Genomic DNA, 24,067 nt, shown 5'->3' with positions numbered 1-24,067 from the left:
CTCCCTGGCCACTGGAGAGAAATGCAATGCAATGGTGGGGCAACAATTGTTAATCTGCTGAAAGAGTCTAAGAGGACTGCGGTGTATGGGTTGGGCAGGTTAGGAAGGGGCACTTTCCTTCAGTTTTCAGGAGGAGAGTACTGAGATTGTAGAACCACCAGAGTCGGTCATAGGACAGTTTGCAGCCTTGCAGTCCCGTTTGACCCAGAGATGAGGTTCCAACTACATATCCGTTCATCACCAAGACGCCCACTTCCACCTCCATAACATCATCTGTCTCTGCCCCTACTTCAGCTTATCTGCTGCTGAAACCCTCATCCATGCCTCTTACCTCGAAACTTGACTATTCCAATGCTCTCCTGGCTGGCCTCCCATCTTCTACCCTCCATGAACTTAGAGGCATGGCACCTCAGTCCTGTTGAATGCACATCCTGTGTCAAGTGGGAACTCCAGGACACTTCATGTCCTGGACAACCACAGGTGCAGGAAGTGTTGTCAGCTGGAGGAGCTCAAGCTCCAGGTTTCAGAGCTTGAGCAACAGCTGACATCACTACAGTCCATCTGAGAGGCTGAGAGCTACATGGATAGCATGTTTCAGGAGGTGGTCACCCTGCAGCTAGAGAGGGCAGGTGGAGAGGGACTGGGTGAACACCAGACAGCAGAGGACCAAGCAGGTAGTGCAGGAGTCCCCTGGGTGCATCTCACTCTCGAGCAGATACTGGTGAGGGTGATGGTTCCTCTGAGGAGTACAGCCAGAGTTAAGTCCACAGCACGAGGCATGGGTCAGCTGTGGAGGTGGAGGAAGAGAAGGATCGGGAAAGCAATCGTGATAGAGGATTCAACTGTTAGAATCAGAAAATTTACGGTACAGAAGGAGGCCATTCGGACCATTGTGCACACTGGCCGAAAATGAGCTGGCCAGCCTAATCCCACTTGCCAACACTTGGTCCGTAGCCGTGTAGGTTACGGCACTTCAGGTGCACATCCAGGGACTTTTTAAAATGAGTTGAGGGTTTCTGCCTCTAGCACCCTTTGAGGCAGCAAGTTTCAGACCCCCCCCCCCCCCCCCACCCTCTGGTGAAAAATCTTTTCCTCAGCTCCCCTCTAATCCTACTATCAATCACTTTAAATCTATGCCCCTGGTTATTGACTTTTCTAAGGGAAATAGGTCCTCCCTCTCTAGGCCCCTCAATTTTGTACACCTCAATCAAATCACCACTCAGCCTCCTCTGTGCCAAAGAAAACAACCCCAGCCTATCCAATCTTTACTCATAGCTAAAATTCTCCAGCCCTGACAACATCCTCAAATCTCCTCTATACCCTCTCGTGCAATTATATCCTTCCTGTAATGTGGTGACCAGAACTGCATGCAGTACTCAAGCTATAGCCTAACCAGTGTTTTATACAGTTCCAGCAGAACCTCCCTGCTCTTACAGTCTATGCCTCGGCTAATAAAGAAAAGTATTCCATATGCCTTCTGAACCACCTTATCGATCTGTCCCACTACCTTCAAGGATCTGTGGACATGCACTCCAGGGTCCCTCATTTCCTGTACACTTCAGTAGCCTCCCATGTATTGTGTATTCCGGCGGGCCGGCGCAGCAAGGGCCTAGTACTGAGCCCTGCAGAACCTCACTGGAAACAGCCTTCCAGTCACAAAAACACCCGTCAACCATTACCCGTTGCTTCCTGCCACTGAACCAATTTTGGATCCAACTTGCCACTCTCCCTTGGATCCCATGGGCTTGTACTTTTTTGACCAGTCTGCCATGTGGGACCTTGTCAAAAAGCCTTGCTAAAATCCATGTAGACTACATCACATGGACTACCCTCATCAACCCTCCTTGTTACCTCAAAAAATTCAAGTTAGACACTACCTTCCCTTAACAAATCCATGCTGACTGTCCTTGATTACTTTGTGCCTTTCTAAGTGACTGTTTATCCTGTCCCTCAGAATTGAATCCAATAATTTTCCCACCACCGAGGTTAGATTGACTAGCCTGAAATTACTCTGTCTATCCCTTGCTCCCTTTTTAAAAAATGGAGCAACTTTAGCAGTCCTCCAACATAACACCTGTCTCTTCCACAAACGGCAATTGATACTAGCTCAATTGCTAAATTTAAATCAGAGATAGATAGCTTTTTGGCAACATAAGGTATTAAGGAATGTGGGCCAAAGGCAGGTATATGGCACTAGATCACAGATCAGCCATGATCTTATCAAATGGCAGAGCAGGCACAAGGGGCTGAATGGCCTACTCCTGTTCCTATGTTTCATATGTTCCTAGAAGTTCAGAAAATGGTCAGAGCCTCTGCTATTTCTTACCTTGCTTCTTTTAACAGCCTGGGATACATTTCATTCAGCCCTGGTGATTTATCTACTTTCAAAGATGCTAATCCCCTTAATACTTCCTCTCACTATGTTTATCCCATCCAATATTTCACACTCCTCAACTACAATGTTTGCATCGTCCCTCAAGAGCCGATGCAAATTATTCATTAAGAACCATACCAACATCTTCCACCTCCACACGTAGGTTAGCTTTTTGGTCTCTAAAAAGGCCCTACTCTTACTTTGTTATCCTCTTGCACTTTATGTATTTATAAAACATCTTTGAGTTTTCCTTGCCAATATTTTCTCATGCCCTCTCTGCTTCCCTAATTTCCTTTTTAATTTCACCCCTGCACTTTCTATAATATTAAAAGTTCTCAGAGTCTGACATAAGCTTTCCTTTTCTGTCTTATCTTACCCTGTGTGCTCCTTGACATCCAGGGGGCTTCTAGATTTGGCAGGCCCACTCTTTCTTTGTGGGAATATGTTTACTCTGAACCCTTTGAATCTTCTCCTTGAATGCCTCCCACTGCTCAGACATTGATTTACCTTCAAGTAGCTGTTTCCAGTCCGCTTTTGCTAAATCAGTTCCTAGCTTAGTAAAATTGGCCTTTCCCCAATTGAGAACTTTTACTCCTGTTCTCTTTGTCCTTTTCCATAACTATGCTAAAACTAACTGAATTATGATCACTACCAACAAAATGCACTCTCACTGATACTCCTTCCACATGCCCAGCCTCATTTCCTAAAACTAAATCCAGAACTACCCCCTCTCTTGTTGGGCTTGCTACATACTGGCTAAAAAAGTTCTCCTGAATGCAATTTAAGAATTTTGCATCCTCTATACCCTTCACATTGTGTCCCAGCTAATATTAGGGTAGTTGAAATCCCCTATTACTGTCCTATTGTTCTTGCACCTCAGAAATTTGCCTACATATTTGCTCTTGTATCTCCCAGTAGTGTGACTGACCCTTTTTTGTTCCTTAGCCCAACTAATTTGATGATCCTTCCAACGTATCATCCCTCCTCACAGCTGTAATTATTTCTTTAACCAGTTAGGGGAGCAGACTGGCATTTCTGCAGTCGCAGACATGATTCCAGGATGGTATGTTGCCTCCCTGGTGCCAGGGTCAAGAATGTCACTGAGTGGATGCAGAACATTCTGAAGGGGGAGGGTGAACAGCCAGAAGTATTGGTCCATAGCAGTACTAATGACATAGGTAGAAAGAGGGATGAGGTCCTGCAGGCAGATTTTAGGGAGCTAGGAAAAAAAAGATTAATATGCAGGACCTCAATAAAAGGTAGCAATCTCTGGATTACTCCCAATGCCACACACTAGCGAGTATAGAAATAGGAGGATAGAGCAGATGAATGCGTGGCTGGAGATGGTGCAGGAGGGAGGGCATTAGATTTCTGGGGCATTGGGACTGGTTCTGGGGAGGTGGTGCCTGTACAGGCACGACAGGTTGCACCTCAACAGACTTGGGATAAATGCCCTCACAGGGAGGTTCACTGGTACTGTGGGAGAGGGTTTAAACTCATTTGGCAGGGAGATAGGCACCAGGATGTAACATTTTTCCTTTCCAATAAGGGGCACAAAGGATTGGGAGAGACAGATAGCACTAGAGTTAAATAGTACAGTATTAGGTGGAATCAGACAAAGAATGTGAGGGGGTCTAAGATAGGTTTACAGTGCATATGTGTAAAAGCATGAAGCGTGGTAAATAAGATTGGTGAGTTGCAGGCACAAATAGGTATATGGGAATGTGATGTCGTGGAAACCTGGCTCAAAAGAAAAGGCAGGATTGAGTACTAAATATTCTTGGATACAAGGTGTTCAGGAAAGATAGGGAAGGAAGGAAAGAAAGAAAGGAGGGGGTGGCCTTATTGGAGAATATTGCAGCGCTGGAGATAGAGGATGTTCGAGGGGTCAAGGACAGAATCTATTTGGCTAGAGTTAAGAAACAAGAGGTGCTGTTACACTACTGGGTGTGTTCTATAGGCCACCAACTAGTGGGAAGGATTGAGAGGAGCAAATTTGCAGGGAAATTACAGAAAGGTACAAGAACTATAGAGTAGTGATAATGGGGGACTTCAATTATCCTAATATAGACTGGGATAGTAACAGTTTAAAGGGCAGGGTGGGGAAGAATTTCTGAAGTGTGTTTGAGAATTTTCTTGATCAGCACATTTCCAGCCCAAGGAGGAAGGAGGCATTGCTGGATGGGGTTCTGGGGAATGAGGTGGGTCAAATGGAGCAAGTGTAAGTGGGAGAACATTTAGGGAACAGTGATCATAGTATAAAGGTTTACATTAGATTGCTCCATGTCCTTGTCCATAACTAGAGTAAAAAGTTAATTAGAGGAGAGCCAATTTAAATGGGTTGAGAACAGATCTGGCCTGGGTAAACTGGAATCAAAGACTGGCAGGCAAAACTGTAATCAAACAATGGGCAGCCTTTAAAGAGGAGATGGTTTGGGTACAGTCTAGGTACATTCCCACGATGGGGAAAAGTAGGGCAACCAAGGCCAGAGCTCCCTGGATGATGAAAGATGAAGCAGAAAAAGGGGGCATATGACAGATTGATTATATTAAAAAAAACAAAAACCAGGCTGAATATAGAAAGTTCAGAGGGGAAGTGAAAAAGGAAATAAGGAGGGGCAGAGAGAGTGTACGAGAACAGACTGGCAACTAACATAAAAGGGAATCTAAGTCTTCTACAGGCATGTAAATAGTAAGTGAGTAGTAAGAGGGATGGGGCCCATTAGGGACCCAAAAAGGAGACCTACACATGGAGGCAGAGGGCATGATTGAGGTACTAAATGAGTACTTTGCATTTGTCTTTACCAAAAAGATGCTGCCAAAGTCACAGTAAAAAAGGAGGTAGTTGAGATACTGGATGGGCTAAAAATTGATAAAGGTGGTACTAGAAAGGCCAGCTGTACTTAAAGTAGATAAGCCATCAGGTCCGGATGAGACGCATCCTAGGTTGCTGAGGAAAGTAAGGATGGAAATTGCAAAGGTACTGGCCATAATCTTCCAATCAACCTTAGATACAGGAGTTGTGCCAGAGGACTGGAGAATTGCAAATGTTAAAACCCTTATTCAAAAAAGAGTGTAAGGATAAACCCGGCAACTACAGGCCAGTCAGTTTAACCTCTGTGGTGGGGAAACTTTTTAGACACTATAATCCTGGACAAAATTAACAGTCACTTGGACAAGTATGGATTAATTAAAAGGACAGCCAGCATGGATTTGTTAAGGGCAAATCGTATTTAACTAATCTGATAGAGTTTTTTGATGAGGGCAATGCAGTTGATGTGGTGTATATGGACTTTCAAAAAGGTGTTTGATAAAGTGCCACATAATAGGCATGTCAGCAAGGTTGAAGCCAATGGAATAAAAAGGGGTAGTGGGAGGATGGACATGAAATTGGCTAAGGGACAGGAAATAGTAGTGGTGAACAGTTGTTTTTCAGACTGGAGGAAGATATACAGTGGTGTTCCCCAGGAGTCTGTACTAGGACCACTGCTTTTCTTGATATATATTAACGATTTGGACTTGGTGTACAGGACACGACTTCAAAATTTGCAGATGACAACACTTGGAAATGTAGTAAACAGGGAAGATAGTGATAGACTTCAAGATGACAGATGGACTGGTGGGCTGGGTGGACACGTGGCAGATGAAATTTAACGCAGAGAAGTGTGAAGTGATACATTTTGGTAGGAAGAATAAGGAGAGGCAATATAAACTAAATGGTGCAATTCTAAAGGGGGAGCAACAGAGACCTGGGGGTATATGTGCACAAATTGTTGAATGTGGCAGCGCAGGTTGAGAAAGCAGTTAAAAAAGCATACAGGATCCTGGGCTTTATAAATAGGCAGAGTACAAAAGCAAGGAATTTATGAAGAACCTTTATGAAACACTGCTTCGGCCACAACTGGAGCAGTGTGTCCAGAAAAGATTTAATAGAATGATTCCAGGGATGAAGGACTTCAGTTACGTGCATAGACTAGAGAAGCTGGTGTTGTTCTCCTTACAGCAGAGAAGGTTGGGGGGAGGTTTGATAGGTGTTCAAAATCATGAAGGGTCCAGACAGAGTGGATGGAGAGAAACTGTTCCCATTGGCAAAATAGTCAGAGGAGATAGATTTAAGGTGATTGGCAAAAAGAACCAAAAGGCAACATGAGGAAAAACTTTTTTTTTTTAAATAAACGCAGCGAGCGGTTATGATCTGGAATGCACTGCCTGAAGGGTAGAGGCATATTCAATCGTGGCTTTCAAAAGGGAATTGGATAAGTACTTGAAGGGAAAAAATTTGCAGGGCTATGGGGAAAGGGCAGGGAAGTGGGATTAGCTTGATTGCTCCTGCAGAGAGCCGGCCTCCTTCTGTGCTGTAACCATTCTATAACTTGAGCTCATCCAAAACTGTCCGTATCCTAATTCACACCAAGTCCCATTCACCTATCATTCCTGCGCTTGCTGACCTACATTGGCTCCTGATCTGGGAATGCCTTCAGATTTTGAAATTCTTATCCTTCTTTTCAATTCCTTCCACGGCCTCACCCCTCGCAGTCAGAGATCTCTGTGCTCCTCCAAATCAGATTTTAAATGCTCCACCATTGGCGGCTGTGCCTTCAGCTGTCTAGGCCCTAAGCTCTGGAATTCCCTCCCTCCTCCTTTGAAACACATTAAAACCTACCTCTTTGACCAAGCTTTTGTTTACCTGCTCTAATCTCATGTGAAGTGGTCTCAAATTTTGTTTGATAATGCTCTGATGAAGTGCCTTGGGACATTTTACCATGTGGCTAGTTGGATCCAAAATTGGTTGAGTGGCAGGAAGCAAAGGGTACCGGTTGATGGGTGTTTTTGCGATTGGAAGGCTGTTTCCAGTGGGGTTCTGCAAGGCTCAGTACTAGATCCCTTGCTTTTTGTGGTTTATATTAATGATTTGGGCTTGATCAAGAAGTTTGCAGATAATACAAAAGTTGGCCATGTGGTTGATAGTGAGGAGGAAAGCTGTAGACTGCAGGAAGATATCAATGGACTGGTCAGGTGGGCAGAAAAGTGGCAAATGGAATTCAATCCAGAGAAGTGTGAGGTAATGGATTTAGGGAGGGCAAACAAGTACACAATAAATGGGAGGACACAGAGGTCTAGAGGAGCAAAGGGACCTTGGAGTGCACGTCCACAAATCCCTGAAGGTAGCAGGACTGGTGTATAAGGTGGTTAAAAAGGCATACGGGATACTTTCCTTTATTAGCTGAGGCATAAAATATTTTTTTTAAAAAGAGCAGGGGAGATTATGCTGGAACTGTACAAAATCTTGGTTAGGCCACAGCTTGAGTACTGCACACAGTTCTGATCACCACATTACAGAAGAGATATGATTGCACTCGAGAGAACAGAGGAGATTTACGAGGACATTGCCTAGGCTGGAGAATTTTAGCTATAAGATTGGATAGGCTGGGATAGTTTTCTTTGGAACAGAGGAGGCCAAGGGGAGATTTAATTGAGGTATATAAAATTATGACTGGATGCGATAGAGTGGACCTATTTCCCTTAGCAGAGGGGTCAGTGACCAGGGGGGCATTGATTTAAAGTAATTGGTAGAAGGATTAGATGGGAGCAGAGGAGAAATTTCCTCACGCAGAGGGTGGTGGGGGTCTGGACCTCACTGCCTGAAAAGGGTGGTAGAGGCAGAAACCCTCAACTCAATTTTTTTTTTAAAAAGTACTTGGATGTGCACTTGAAGTGCTGTAACCTACAGGGTTACAGACCAAGTGCTGGAAAGTGGGATTAAGGTAGATGGCTCATTTTTGGCTGGCACAGACATGGGCTGATTGGCCTCCTTCGATATCACATGTAGAAGGCAACACTTTGGTTCATAGGGAGCGGAGATTCATTTATGTGAATTTGTGCTAAGCACAGAAGAAATGGCTGGTGCAGTCTGAAAATCGTAAATTATTTTTTGCTCTTCCAAGAGATAAAACCTTGCATTGAGCAGTTCAGCCAAGGATTGACAAAATGGAATTAGTCAAAGTGATAACATTTAAAATATGCACTTAGTTAGAAAGGTCATTTAACCACAAGTTGCTGTCATATTCCCCACCCATTTCTTTTGGTACTTGCAGCAAGCACACATCCAATCAGGAGTGTAGGGGGCAACCAATTCCCACTATTCCACAAGCCTGTGTATGGTGTAATCTTACAAAGGAATTTACAGCACAGAAACAGCCCAACAGGTCCATGCCAGTGTTTATGCTCCACACACATCTCCTCCCCACTTCATCTAACCCTATTTACATATCCTTCTATTCTTTTCTCCCTCGTGTTTATCTAGCTTCCCCTTAAATGCATCTATGCTAGTCACCTCAGCTACTCCTTGTGGTAGAGTTCAAAATTCTTACCACTCCAGGTGAAGAAGTTGCTCCTGAATTCCTATTGAATTTATTAGTGACTATCTTGTCTTTGTGCTCTCCCCTGCAAGTGGAAACATCTTCCCTATCAAACCCTTTCATAATCCTAGAGGCCTCCATTAAGTCACCCCTCAGTCTTCTCTTTTCTATTCAATCTTTCCTGCTAGGTATAACCTCAGTTCTGATATCATCCTAGTAAATCGTTTTTGCACCTTCAGTGCCTCTATATCCTTCTTAGTGTGGAGAAGAAAATTGTTTGCAGTACTCTGGTCTAACCAGGGTTTTGTACAAGTTTAGCATAACTTCTGATTTTCAATTTATCCCTCTAGAAATGAACCCCAGTGCTTGGTTTGCTTTCTCCGCCCCAATGATATTAACCTGCATTGCTACTTTTAGTGATTTGTGTATCTGTACCCCTCAATCCTCTGCTACTCTACACTGTTTAGACCCTTATTTTCCCAAGGAGAATGTGGCCTCATTATTCCTATCAAAATGTGACCCCCTCACACTTACCTACATTGAAATTCAATTGCACACCCATTCTGCAAGTTTTTAATGTCTTCCTGTATTTTGTCAGTCCTCAGCATTAACTATACCCCCCAACTTGGTGGCATCTGCAAATTTTAAAATTGTACTTCCAATTCGTTTGTGTATATGGTGAATCCTTTTGGACCACCACTTCCCACTTTGTCAGTTTGAGTAACTACCTTTAACCCCTACTCTCTCTCATTTCATAGCCAGCTTGCTATCCATTCTGCTACTTGTCCCCTGACTCCACATGCTCTGACCTTAGTCATGAGTCCACTATGTGGTAGGCTAAGGCCTTTTGAAAATCCAAATATATTACATCTACCACATTGCCCTTGTCTATACTTTTGTTACTTCAAATAATTCAATGTTAATCAAGCATGACCTTCCCTTTTGAAATCCGTGCTGACGTTTCGTATTTTCAGTTTCTGCACCTAGGATGGTCAACATGACTGAATTGATAGCACTTTGCCTCAAGTTAAGAATATTATGGATTGGAGAGTCACATCAGGCCTTGAGCGCATAATCTCAGCCGACACTAATCAAGCACTAAATGAGCACTGCATTGTTGTTAGGAGGTACTTTGAATGAAGGTGCTACATGCCTTTCAGCTAGATATTAAATCTCATTTATCCCTACCAATATTTCTTACTCAACCAATAGCCTGCGCACACAAAAAAACCTGGCAATTCAACTCATTCTGTGGAACACTGCTGGTGCTCAGTGGCTGCTGTATTTGCCCACAAGTCACTGAAAGGTAACTGTGTTAAGGGCTATGTAAAGTCAAGTATCACAACAGCAGTCAAGCAGACTGCTTAAAACATCCACCCAGTAACATTTTCTCCAATCATTCCTTTGTCCTTATCGAGGAAGCACCTCTGAATGGAATATTGATTTAATGCTGAATATCTGACCTCTGTTAGACCACCATATTTATTAGAACTAAACTAATCTAATTCATGACTTACTTGCAATCAATACAGCCATGATTTCCTAGTGGTTCATCTCAGTACAAATTATAATCCACCACTATAATAATCTATGACAGCAACAGCATTAAACTCAAGAGTTGAAACTATAAACAAATGCATGTGGGATACTTTATATAAAAGCTTTCCAACTGTGCAGTTTGATTTGTAACTTTAAAACCCACCAAGCATTGTGACAAGATGTCATCCAATACACAAAGGAGTTCAGTAAATAGGCTAATGGAGGAAATTGCAGGTTACAGTTAAGTGGTATAATACTTCAGATTGTAATTCCATATGCAAACTAAGCACTAAACCAGAATATTGACCAGTGCTCACAGGTGTAACCAAGAAAAACCATAAAGATATTAATCTTAGGAGGCAAAATAAGAAACTCATTGAAATTCTAGCTATTCCAAGTACACTAAAGTATGACCCTCAAATGCTTGGAGTTATAAAAAGGTCAAGATTAAAATGTGAAAAGCACAAACTAGTCTTCAAGTGTACACAGCTGGTGAACTCTCAATTGGCTCACTGTCTATGCCTGGAGAAAAGATTATAGCTCAGACTGTTGCTCCATGTAAACTCTACCTTCAGATAAAATTTCCAAACTGTTTAGGCTACAGCATACTGAATGTATACTTCTAAAAACAAAAAGGTACAGCCTAGGTTTATAACCTCAACAGGCTCTGCCTAATTCAAATTTGTTATTAAATTTCCAAGGCTTGTTTTCCCCTTCCTCTCCTTCAATCCACGTGCATCTGTTTGGATTTATTTACTGTTGCTCGTAGGCTAACCCATCAGAAAATACCCCCTCCTCCCAAGACAATTTTCTATATGTCCCTAGACAACAAAAAAAAGTGAACCCTCTTGGGGTTACTGCTCATGAATATCATTTATGAGTGGGATTTCAACTTGGATCTCATTTGGTAGCTGTAAGTCTAATGCTTGATCAATTGTTCTTGGACAGCTTTGTCTTCAGGCAGCATAATTTTGCTGCACTATTCCTTCAGTGCACAATTTACTCCATTGGAATTAAATGGATAATGACAACTTTTGCAGTTTTTTTTGAAAACATTAATATGTACAGATCAGCACTCCATTTTTCCAATTTGGCCTCTTAGCAGGCCTTTAGGAAAGCAATGGATAATAGGCAATTGGATTCTTCAATTTTTTGTTAAAGCCACAACCACAAAAAAACCAGCTACATCATGTAGGCTTACTTTGACAATTTTACATCACCATACAAACATGCTGATGCAGTGCTGAGGATTAACCAGGAAGTTATTGTTCTGGTGGCAGATTGGGAAACCCAAGAAAAACTGGACTCCTTCTACTGTCAATCATATGAAACCAGTAAGATTGCTAAACAGACCTACACCAGTACTGGACTAAGGTAGAAATGTTTATATTTAACATTATTGCAGCTTGTTTGAATGGTGATGAAACCATCTTGGTAATAAAGTTTCTGAAGAGCTAGTTTTAAGTGATTTATAAAAGAATTGTGGAAATATACAGGTGACAATTTGAATCAAGTATAAAAACCATTTGAATTTAAAATAATTGCAAATAATCTTAGGAACATAGGAACAGGAGTAGGCCATTCAGCCCCTCGTGCCTGCTCTGCCATTTGATAAGATCATGGCTGATCTGTGATCTAGCTCCATATACCTGCCTTTGGGCCCATATCCCTTAATACCTTTGGTTGCCAAAAAGCTCTCATTTAAATTTAGCAATTGAGCTAGTATCAATTGCTGTTTGCAGAAGAGTTCCAAACTTCTACCACCCTGTGTAGAAATGTTTTCTAATCTCGCTCCTGGAAGGTCTGGCTCTAATTTTTAGACTGTGCCCCCTACTCCTAGAATCCCCACCCAGCGGAAATAGTTTCTCTCTATCCACCCTATCGGTTCCCCTTAATATCTTATAAACTTCGATCAGATCACCCCTTAACCTTCGAAGCTCCAGAGAATACAACCCCAATTTGTGTAATCTCTCCTCGTAACTTAACCCTTGCAGTCCGGGTATCATTCTAGTAAACCTACGCTGCACTCCCTCCAAGGCCAATATGTCCTTCCGAAGGTGCGGTGCCCAGAACTGCTCACAGTACTCCAGGTGCGGTCTAACCAGGGTTTTGTATAGCTGCAGCATAACTTCTGCCCCCTTGTACTCCAGTCCTCTAGATATAAAGGCCAGCATTCCATTAGCCTTATTGATTATTTTCTGCACCTGTTCATGACACTTCAATGATCTATGTACCTGAACCCCTAAGTCCCTTTGGACGTCCAGTTTTTAAAACTTTTTACCATTTAGAAAATACCCTGTTCTATCCTTTTTTGAAAAAGTGGATGACCTCACATTTGCCTACAATGAATTCCATTTGCCACAGTTTTGCCCATTCACCTAATCTAACAATAAATATCCCTTTGTAATTTTACATTTTCATCTACACTGCTTACAATGCCACCAATCTTTGTGTCATCGGCAAACTTAGATATGAGACTTTCTATGCCTTCATCTAAGACGTTTAATGAATAATTGAGGCCCCAAGACAGATCCCCGCAGGACTCCACTAGTCACATCCTGCCAATGTGAATACTTACCCATTATCCCTACTCTCTGTCGCCTTTCGCTCAGCCAATTTCCTCACCAAGTCTGCACTTTTCCCTCGATTCCATGGGCTTCTATCTTAGCTAACAGTCTCTTGTGGGACCTTATCAAATGCCTTCTGGAAGTCCATATAAATAACATCCATTGACATTCCCCTGTCCACTACTTTAGGTCACCTCTTCAAAAAAATTCAATCAGGTTTGTCAGGCACGACCTACCTTTCACAAATCCATGCTGGCTCTCCCTGATTAACTGAAAATTCAAGGTGTTCAGTCACCCTATCCTTATAGACTCCAGCAATTTCCCAACAGATGTTAGGCTAACTGGTCTATAATTCCCCCGATTCCCTCTCTCTCCTTTCTTAAAAAGCAGTGTGACATGTGCAATTTTCCAATCTAAAGGGACAGTTCCTGAATCTAGAGAACTTTGAAAGATTATAGTTAGGGCACCTGCAATGTGCTCACCTACTTCCTTCAGAGCAGCTGCCCAACAATAGGTACTGGAATGGTTAAAGAGCACATGCTTGTACATAATATGGCCCAAAGTTTGGTTAACCTTTTAGATAACTAAGCAAATCTTGGATTTAAAATTCATTTTATACCAAAAAGTTACTCCAATGCAAGAGGATCACGTTAAACCTATCTGCCACACACAAAAACTGAAAGCAATTAACAGTGGTTTGGAAATGCAACTTTGCACATTTACACTTCTGGCACCTGGATTTGAAGCCAGCCCAGCTGGATCGGATGAAAATGTCCTCTCTCTATTGGCACCAAAGATTTTATCAGAAATGGGTCAGGAGCAACGTCAACCCAGCTCCTTGTGTGATTGCCTACTGCACAAACATTTGTCACCAGTTAGCTACATGTTATAGCTCAGATCTCACTGGAATGTCCAACTAGTGCCTTCAGCTGAAGTTTATACTCTTGAAACAGTCAATCACATTTCTTGGACCTCTGCATTTATACCATCTACTTAAATGTCCATGCCACCAGGTCATCTTCTGCCACCTACAACATGACACATTTCCCCCTCCCAGTCTTCTGGAGAAACTGGAAGCTCTGATTCCTATATTCATTCCACCATTCTGTGCTCTCATTAAAAAAAAGTTTAATTTAATAAAAGCTGCACCTTTTTGGGGAAGGGGAAGATGTGGAAAATAGACCTACGATTTCTCTCATTTTCTTTTGCATTACTTTTTTCTTCCTTCATTTCCTTTTCCATCCACTGACCCAATTCTCAGTACATCACTCTTCACAACTAAAAACATACTGCATGCATCCCTGCTAACAAGATCAAACTGGGACAGTCTGGTTAGCCACTAATAATGGGATCCAGGCCCCCAGGATATCAACACTGCTGTGCAAGTTTAAAAAACATAATGGAATGGAGATAGAGACTTGATCTATCTGCTTAGTTACTTTAGGGGAGTGGGAAGCCAAACAGTGTTTATTTCTACCTCACGAGGAGAGATGCTTATATTATGCAAAATTCAGTGGGGTGGGAAAGGGAGAAGAGCCAAGGGGCAGGCTAAAGAAAATATCATCTCCAAAGCACAATGGAACAGCAAATTGTAAACAAACCAGTTTTCTTATATTTGGGGCGACGAACACAAAAAGGTACTTGGAAGGCAAGAACCTTGGGCCAACAGTTCAGCACTAGGTTCATTTGATTTAAACTAACCCAACACTTGGCTCACTTACATAATGAGGGTCACAGCTAGATACTCAAAAAAGCATTATGCAATGGTGTGCCAGATTTAATTACACAGCATAGATCCCCACAAAACCAAGCCATGCTCTACAATCAGCTTTAAAAAGCCAGATACATAGTATTGTTAAAATCTGATGAGTTTGCAGCATTGAACTATACAATCTCTGAGAAAGCAAGGCTCTGAGCACATAGATTAACACAGGCACAAGAGTTCTGTTAACTGTCTGAAATTTTCAGCATTAGCAATGATCGGACAGGGTAGTCAGTTTCCATAGTAGAGCCTCTCAGTGGACCACCAGGGTGCTTTCAAGAAAAAAAGTTTTAAAAGTTGGCTTTACACCAGTTTAATTTACAACCAACTTGAAGCCAAAGCTACGCAAGACTGCTTCCTCTGGGTGGTCTCATCTCGGCAACAAAAGCGTGCAGTATAACCACAAGGCCTTCCATTTATAAAGTGTAGAAGTAGTTCCTGCCCAAGAAATTTTTACTAACAGCAATTGTTGGAAGAGCATTGCTTAAACCATACACCAGATTCTGAGATGCAAAAAAAATAAAGCTTTGATCTTTCACTACCTTCATTTAAAAAAAGTTTACAATTCCATCACCAACTATTGCACAAAGCAGGACCAGCCAATGTATGCAGGTATGTTCTACATGTTGAGATAAGTGGAAGAACATCTTCAAAATGTTTACCTTTTCAAGAATATGTAGCATCAAAAAAATTATACACCATGAAGTATGGAGGTTTGCACTCACTTTGTATTTTAATTTCTCAGCAGTAATCACAGTAATCTATAGCACAGATTTTAACAATCAAGGTCCAATGTTATTGCCATGCAACACTGCCACTTAAAATTGAACCTTTTATTCTTTAGGCACTGAACACCGATTAAAAAGTTACTGAAGAAACAGCATAGCACCAAAGAACATGTAAGCATAGCCCTGCTACCTAAAACGTTATATGGCAATGTCCATTCAAAGCTAGTTGACACAGGAAGTAGGAGATAAATGTATATTAAAAAAGTTTCCTTGTAAAACTTCAGACTGCATACAACTGACATTGAAGTCTAGGAACAAAAAGGAACAGGAGTGGGTCATTTAGCCCACCAAACTTGTTCTGCCATCCATTTAGATCGTGGATGATTTGTTCCTCAACGCCACTTACCAGTCATTGTTCTGTATTGCTCAATACCCTAATCCAACAAAAAACTATCAATCTCAGTCTTGAAAATTTCTACTGCCTCCCAAATATACACAAAGCCAACACACCCGGACATCCTATCGTATCAGGCAACGGAACCCTGTGTGAGAACCTCTCTGGATACATCGAGGGCATCCTGAAACCCATCGTACAGGGAATCCCCAGCTTCTGTCTCGACACTACAGACTTCCTACAAAAACTCAGTACCCACGGACCAGTTGAACCAGGAACACTTCTCACCACGATGGACGTCTCGGCACTCTACACCAGTATCCCCCACGGATGATGGCATCGCTGCGACAGCATCAATACTCAACACCAACAACAGCCAATCTCCAGACGCCATCCTACAACTCATCCGCTTCATCCTGGATCACAATGTCTTCACCTTCGATAACCAGTTCTTTACCCAAACACACGGAACAGCCATGGGGACCAAATTCGCACCCCAATAGGCCAAAATTTTCACGCACAAGTTCGAGCACGACTTCTTCACTGCACAGGACCTCCAACCAACGCTATACGCCAGATACAGATACATAGACGACATTTTCTTTCTATGGACCCACGGTGAAGAATCACTGAAGAGACTACACGATAACATCAACAAGTTCCATCCCACCATCAAGCTCACCATGGACTACTCCTCAATCAGTTTCTTTCTTGGACACACTAATCGCCATCAAAGAAGAGCACCTCAGCACCTCACTATCGCAAGCCCATGGACAACCTCACGATGCTCCACTTTTCCAGCTTTACCCTAACCACGTCAAAGAGGCCATCCCCTATGGACAGGCCCTGCGAATACACACGGTCTGCTCAGACGAGGAGGAACGCGATGGACACCTACAGACGCTGAAAGACGCCCTCGTAAGAACGGGATATGACGCTCGACTCATCGATCGACAGTTCCTACGGGCTACAGCGAAAAATAGCATAGACCTCCTCAGAAGACTAACACTGGACGCAACCAACAGAGTACCCTTCGTCGTCCAGTACTTCCCTGGAGCGGAGAAACTACGCCATGTTCTCCGCAGCCTTCAACATCATCAATGACGACAAACACCTTGCTATGGCCATCCCCACACCTCCACTACTCGCCTTTAAACAGCCACCCAACCTCAAACAGACCATCGTTCGCAGCAAATTACCCAGCTTTCAGGAGAACAGCGTCCACGACACTACACAACCCTGCCACGGTAACCTCTGCAAGACATGCCAGATCATCGACACGTATACCACCATCACACGAGAGGACACCACCCACCAGGTGCACGGTTCATACTCCTGTGACTCGGCCAACGTTGTCTACCTCATACGTTGCAAGAAAGGATGCCCCAAAGCATGGTACATTGGCGAGTCCATGCAGACGCTGCGACAACGGATGAACGGACACCGCGCAACAATCGCCAGACAGGAGGGTTCCCTCCCAGTCGGGGAACACTTCAGCATCAAGGACATTCAGCCACCAACCTTCGGGTAAGCGTACTCCAAGGCGGCCTTCGAGACCACGACAATGCAAAATCGTCGAGCAGAAATTGATAGCCAAGTTCCGCACCCATGAGGACGGCCTCAACCGGGATCTTGGGTTCATGTCACGCTACACGTAACCCCACCAACGAACAAAAGTTATCTATTTTTAATACTCAGTCTCCGTCTCCGTCTGTTTTTTTTGTTTTGGCAGTTTGTATATTCGGTGGCCCTGTAGGTAACACCTATCTGTCTGAACACTTTGGTTGCCTTGGCAACGGGAAGTTGAAAAGACTCTCTGTAATCACCAGGTATTGTTCTGTGATTTATAAATGCGAGAGGTTCGAGGATTTCTTGACATTCACCTGAGGAAGGAGGAAGCCTCCGAAAGCTTGTGAATTTTAAAATAAAATTGGTGGACTATAACTTGGTGTTGTAAAATTGTTTACAATTGAAAATTTCAATTGACTCAGCATCCATAGCCTTTTGAGGGAGAGTTCCAGATTGCCACAGCTCTGAAAAAAAAATCTTCCCTATTTCAGTCCTAAAATGACTCAACTTTAAGATTATGACTCAAGTCTACCAAACTAAATTTTTAAAAATACCCTGAAAACAAATATGCCAATTAAATATCTTGAAAAAATTTACTGAATGTTTAAAGATCAAATATATTCAGCTTTGGTGGTATGTTATTTAGGGACCAGAGTGATCCAAGTCCTGTCTCTGAAAATGTTTAAATCTTATATTATCTAACTTTGCTCTGATGTGTCATAGGTCATATGAAATTATATCTGGGCTAGAAATTTTGGTTCTCAACTTTGCTCCAAATTGACTGCATTATCAGTAAGCAGTTGCAAATACAGGACTTCAACAATGCCAGAAACAGGCGGTCTCAATAGATCACCAGTTAACTCACAACTGACCAGCAACTGATGACGACGACAGCACTTTCATCTACCTGGGCAGTAAAATTTAAATAGAATGGGCATTGTGAGCAAAAGGATCGCTTTTGTAGCAATACCAAACACTTCAGTAACATGCCAAGTGACAAAAAGACATGTATGGAAAACAAGGTTTGTGCATACCACACCTATAGACTAAACGCACAGCATATGGGAACTACAGAAATTGACAACTGCTGGGAAATGGGTATAGATCAATTGCAAAAAAAGTTTGATAAAATTGCAACCAACCAGTACAGAGAAGTAGACATCATAATAGACCTTCCCTTCCACCACCACCCACCCCCTATGGTAGATTGACAGGTATTATATACAAATTTGTTAAAGCTAGCCATCTAGGAGAAAATGGATGAAATCAAACTTCATTGATGATCATAAAATGTCAGCCACTTTAGTACATGCACTGCCATTAAGAGATCAATTTATAAAAATTAATTTTCTAGCTCAGGAGTTTTTAATGCATTGCAAACTTGTAAGTGGCTGCTCAGAGGCAAAGCACATCAATACACCAAAAATTCTAAACAGGGTAGCTCATGTCTAGTCATGATGCTCCAATCATTATGGTGTGGGGGGCAGGCTTGATGAACCAGCTGGTCTTATCCTGCCGGTCAATTCTGTATGTTTGTATAGTTTAAATTTTGTATGCACCCTCCCAAAACTGTAGCGAAAGTGAACTAATGCAAGCCAATGCCTGCAATTCCAACACAGAGTGAGCTTGGACCATTTCTAGCTAAGAGAGCAACTCCTAGCCACCCCTGCAAAAGAAGTTTCACCTACAATTCTAGCACAATCAAAGACATTAAACTTTTTGCAGCAGAGATGCAATTCAGGAAAAATTGCAAGTTGTACTGTTTGTGTACTCATGAGCTGTTCCTGCCAATAGGAGGCAGAACTCAGGTTGAATGCAGAGATTAACAAAAGGACCCATTCCACATGGTACCAAAACTGACATCTAAAAGCAAAACATGCTCAGCAAGACACCAGAAAATTAAGATTCTGGGCCACTACAGCTTTAATTCTGTCTTTTTTCCCTCCTAATCACATTGTAATTCTTACTAGTCTATATCCCATTCTTTTTTCAAACTTCAGATGATATCCATTTGGTACCACACACAATTATGGTCTTCAAGCTCATCCAGTTTATATTAGAACTTTGCAAATTTTAGTTTTCCTACATCCCAGACTATTCAATCAATTATCTTCTGTGACCAGTGCACTTTTCTTCCCCTCAAACACTTGGCAATCAGGTTACAGTAAAGTGCAGTGAAAATCTAAAAAAGACTGTGGGCCATTATATTTTTAGATATTTTACATAGTTTAGAGATAAACTATCATCGGCTTAGCAACATTCTCTAGGGGGTGGAATCCTTTTCACCAACTATGATTCTTATGCTCTGAAAGGAGAGAAAAAAAGCTAAGTACAGAAAGCAGAGCCTTTCTTACACTTTTCCAACCCAACTTTAAATTACTTCTGAAGTATTCCTCCAATTTTCTTAGTCCATTATAATTGATTCCTTCAGTTCCAATCCACATATTAATAGCATTCAAACAATTTTATATTCAAGAGTGTACACAATGTGGATTTCAGAATGATTTTTTAAAATAAATGTAATAAGGCTCAGAAAACAGACAAGGGGAGTGTCCTGAACAAATAGTTCTTTTCCCTCCATATACACAAAGAAAAGAATGCTAGTTTTAATTAACTAATTAGATAAATCAAAAATTGTTGGGCATGATCAAGGTGAAAGATACCTTGAAAATCATGAAACTACAGTAAAAGATTTCACTGAAACAAGTTAAATGGAGTAGAAAGGCACATTGAAAAATAACTTGGTGTTGTAAAATTGTTTACAAACATTGAAAAATACCAGAGGAAACAATGCATGTCCCTCCCCCAACAACCTGTTGCACAACTTGCACCATAGCTTCAAAAAGGCAGCTGCATGAAATGAGCAGCAAATTATAGAATAACTAAGTAAACCAAAATATCATAAGTACTGGTTTCCCCTTCATCTTGCTGAACTAAGTAATTGAATGTTTTGGTGCTCATCCCTTTATAATTTTCAGATTTACTGAATTCCTCACTATACTAAGCAACATGACAACATTTGAAGTGGGGTGTGAAGGGAGAAAAGGTTTAATTGTATTACCACCTTCAGGAGATCTCAGGTGTTCTTATACGATTATGTAATGCAATCTACCTCAAATGATCCAGGTACAGTACTCTTCAGGAGGTTCATGATATTTCAGCTGTTTTCAAAATCTGACTTAGGGCTATTTTCAAATCAGATTAAATATCCAAATTATTTTGTTTAAAAACCTACATCACTAATATTTGCTTCATTGTAAACACTATCTTTATATTTGTTTATTTTTCCTCCACAAATCTCTGCCATGTAAACAATGATTTTAACACCCTTATCTGAACTTTAGGATGAATGAAGTAAAAAAGGTGCTAGGGGTTTGCTCAAGAATCGCAATGAATTGACAACATTTGACACATTATAAACAAAAGCCTCAAAATAGATGATTAATCTAGCCATAAAAGCAGAGGCTGAGCTGACATTCCTCCTCAGGCACTTCTGTACTGGGACAGTTTGCACAGACAAAGCAGCACAAAAACCTCTTGTGTCAGGAGCGCCAGAAAACCTCAACTAAACCTTGCTCCAACAGCAGATTGGAAGAAAGCTGTCACTGCAATTGTGTTTTGCAATTTTAAATCCATGTCAGCAGAAATAATGATGCAACTGAACAAAGCACTACTAACAATGGAAGTGAACAAAGTTCTACTTAATCACCCACAAACAGCATTAAAACAAAAAAAGTTTTATGGTTCGAGAGTTGGACGACCATAACATACAATAATTGCTGCAAACCTTAGAAATATTTTACCACAACTAATCTCTAATTATATATTCTGTTAACTACAATATAAACAGATCAGATTATGATTTTTTTGTTAGGTAAACCACAATGGCTGAAGTAAATACTGGATATTTATTTAGCAGTTTAAATAATTGTCATTTATATAAAATAACCCTCATTGTAAGAAGGTACCATGCCAATTGCAGCTGAGATCAGTATGTAGCTTCACTCACAATATCCTAAAGCAACCACAAAATCAGGAAAAGCATTGATTTAATTTTAACCAAGATTTATTAATTTTAAGATTTATACACTTAAAATTGGTCAATATACATCAAGGTGACAAGAGTCACCATTTTGAGCATACTTATCTCTGCAAAAGCTCTCAGGTCTCTATCAAGTTAACTCGAAACTCCTGTTGTCAGTATTAAAAATGTTCATTTTAATACTGTCTGAATGAAAATGAAACTTCATTTTACACATTTATATTTCTAAATAGGCATGTCCTAGTTTACAACTTACTAATCTGGTCAATCAAGAATGACAACTTGCATTTATAGAGCACCTTTTACACAGAATAACCTCACAAACAAAATTTGACACTGAGCTAAAGGAGGAGACGTTAGGTCAGGTGACCAAAAGTTTGGTCAGAGGTAGATTTTAAAGCGAGTCTTAAAAAGGAGGGATAGAGAGGTTTATGGAGTTAATTCCAGAGCTTAGGCCTAAACAGCCTAAAGTTCTCGGGGTTGTAGGCGCGCGCGCACACACACAAACACACACACAGAAATGGAGGAGTGGGTTGCTGCAATTGGCCTGAACACCTTAGGACCAGGTGAGGGGGGGAAAAAAAGACATCTGTTCCCTTTCTGCAGCAGGTAAAGACAACATCAGAAGGAAGGCTACAGGTGCATTATTAACAAAAAAAGTTTTGTAAACCTATCTGTATTCCACAAAAGGTGCAAATTCTATGTAACTAGTCTTCTAAAACAAAAACAATGAAAATGTGCCACTGCCTTCTGTGGACCAATTTAAGATTTGATTTATCACTCGAGACTGCCAGGCACACAAACAGGTGTGGCACCTCCTCTCACTCCAGTAGGCAATCACCATTTTGAGTACCGAGAGAATATAAATCTATCCCAAGCTTAAAAATAAGGTTAAAACCACCCAATATAGTTTAAGAGCATGATTACTTGTATTCAAATATTCAGCTGGTGATATTATAGCAGTCCAAAAATTCAGACCTACCACATGTTCATTAGATGCAGTCATACTATCACTTTCATGTCAATGCAAAGCAGTTTGCAGTTGCACAGCAGTGGCATAACTTCAGAATCAGGTCAGCAATTCAAGTCTTAAGGACAGTAAAGCTTCAACCTGTTGCATTTAAAAATGCCCAACAGATCTCTTACTCATTGTATTTCACTATGTCAGAAGGTTTAAGGATACACTTACATATTAAAAAATAAGCCACCTGGGTCACAGAACTCGGCACATATATCTAAGCACATGTCCAATACTCTTTTGTGGCTAACCTCGGTGCAGCCTAATGGTATAATTACCAATGTAACTCGTGTCTGCCCACTACAAACTGAAACCAGTAGCTAAACCTTGCCTAATTATGTTTTAACTTGTTACATCTATAGCTCCATGATTTTAAATGAGTTTACAATCTGGTCACTCTTGATCATAAAGGTCACTCCTAGCTTAAATGTTTCCAATATTAATGCCTGTGCAGGAACATCCTTCTATGATTCTATTTGGCTTCTATGATTCTATTTGAGACTAGCTTAGTGGTATAAACTGGGCGACATGGACATGTTGGGCCGAAGGGCCTGTTTCCATGTTGTAACTTCTATGATTCTATGATTCTACTTCTATGATTCTATCCTCTTCCCACAACCGACACAGCCCAGGCCGCAGATCTGACCTCGGGGAGGGAGTGTCTCAGGTTCCCAAGAAAGGGTCACCAATCCCGGGCTGCAGCAGCCCGCAGAATCCAGCTCCCACAACATTTGCTTCTCCCTTTTCTTCTAAAAAAAAAATAAACTCCACTGAAACAGTCGAACGGTTTCTCTTCCAGGAGGTAAACAAAAAAAAAAAAGTTTTTTTTTTAAAAAATCAGCGTATCGAGAGAGCAAAAAGAAAGAGGGAATATATGCAGCGAGCAACCCCACATACAAACGCACTGCACGCCAAACATGGCGCTTTTCGATTCATAGCAACAGTTACAAGGGTGAAGACAGGCTGGGCAATGTCGCTGGAAGGCGCCTGTCCTGCTGCAGGAGGTGTCTCGGGTCTGGCTCATTGTCCTGTCCTGTCCCGGGGGCCCCCAACCTGTCAATCATTTGTCCGCTCGCGCCCTCTCCGCCCATTGTTCAATGTTGACTTTGTGTCTTTTTACCTTGTTCAAGTGCGGGTTCCTGATAATGTCATAGCCCCTTCTCCTGGTGTAAACGAAGGTCTTGGGGCTGCCCACGGTTTTCTGCAATTCCCAGTTCGGGGATTCTTTCCCTATCGAACTTTTTGCCATTTTAGGATTCTGGGGCGGAGGGCGAAAATGAAACGAGCTGAAGAAACTGCAACCGGGATCAAATTCTGCCGCGAGGACAGCGACGACGACAACGCCTGGTCCAACACTTAAAAGCTGCTCAACTCGATTGGAAAGGGAGATAAGCGCTGTTCCAATCCGAACCTGACTTAACCCTTGGTTAGAAAAGCATCAATCAATCAATCAATGATAAATGAAACCATCCCGCAGGCATTGGTTTCTCTGATAATTTAACCCATTAGGAGACACTGGGTTACCCTATTGTCATCAGCCCAAATAAACTTAACAAAAGTGCCCCCTTTTTAGAGGGCCACAAACAAACACATAAATCATAAAAAAGAGGACAAAGGAAACTTAGCAAATTAAATCATAATATTAAGCATGGACTCCAGTCCCTGTGGTGCCCACCTGTCGCAGAAGGCCTCAAGCGTACTGACGAACACTGCGT

At 41.7% G+C, this 24,067-nt stretch overlaps 1 protein-coding gene across 3 annotated transcripts in view; it reads right to left on the bottom strand.

Moving 5' to 3' along the window:
• me1 (malic enzyme 1, NADP(+)-dependent, cytosolic) overlaps positions 1 to 23,746 on the bottom strand; it is a 409,773-nt gene extending 386,027 nt beyond the window's left edge. The window contains exon 1 of one of the 3 annotated variants that reach the window (XM_067984787.1): positions 23,473 to 23,746. In XM_067984787.1, coding sequence (XP_067840888.1) covers positions 23,473 to 23,601 — 129 coding nt within the window. In that variant the 5' untranslated portion in view covers positions 23,602 to 23,746. Of the gene's footprint in view, positions 1 to 22,998; positions 23,093 to 23,472 lie in introns of those variants that run through there. The other 2 variants (XM_067984785.1, XM_067984786.1) reach the window with 2 other exon arrangements.
• Positions 23,747 to 24,067: the final 321 nt, after the last annotated feature.

The sequence above is a fragment of the Heptranchias perlo genome, chromosome 5, assembly GCF_035084215.1.
Source record: "Heptranchias perlo isolate sHepPer1 chromosome 5, sHepPer1.hap1, whole genome shotgun sequence".
NCBI classification, from domain to species: domain Eukaryota; kingdom Metazoa; phylum Chordata; class Chondrichthyes; order Hexanchiformes; family Hexanchidae; genus Heptranchias; species Heptranchias perlo.
Note: the sequence above shows the minus strand (reverse complement) of the source record. Positions and strands in the feature narration are given on the sequence as shown.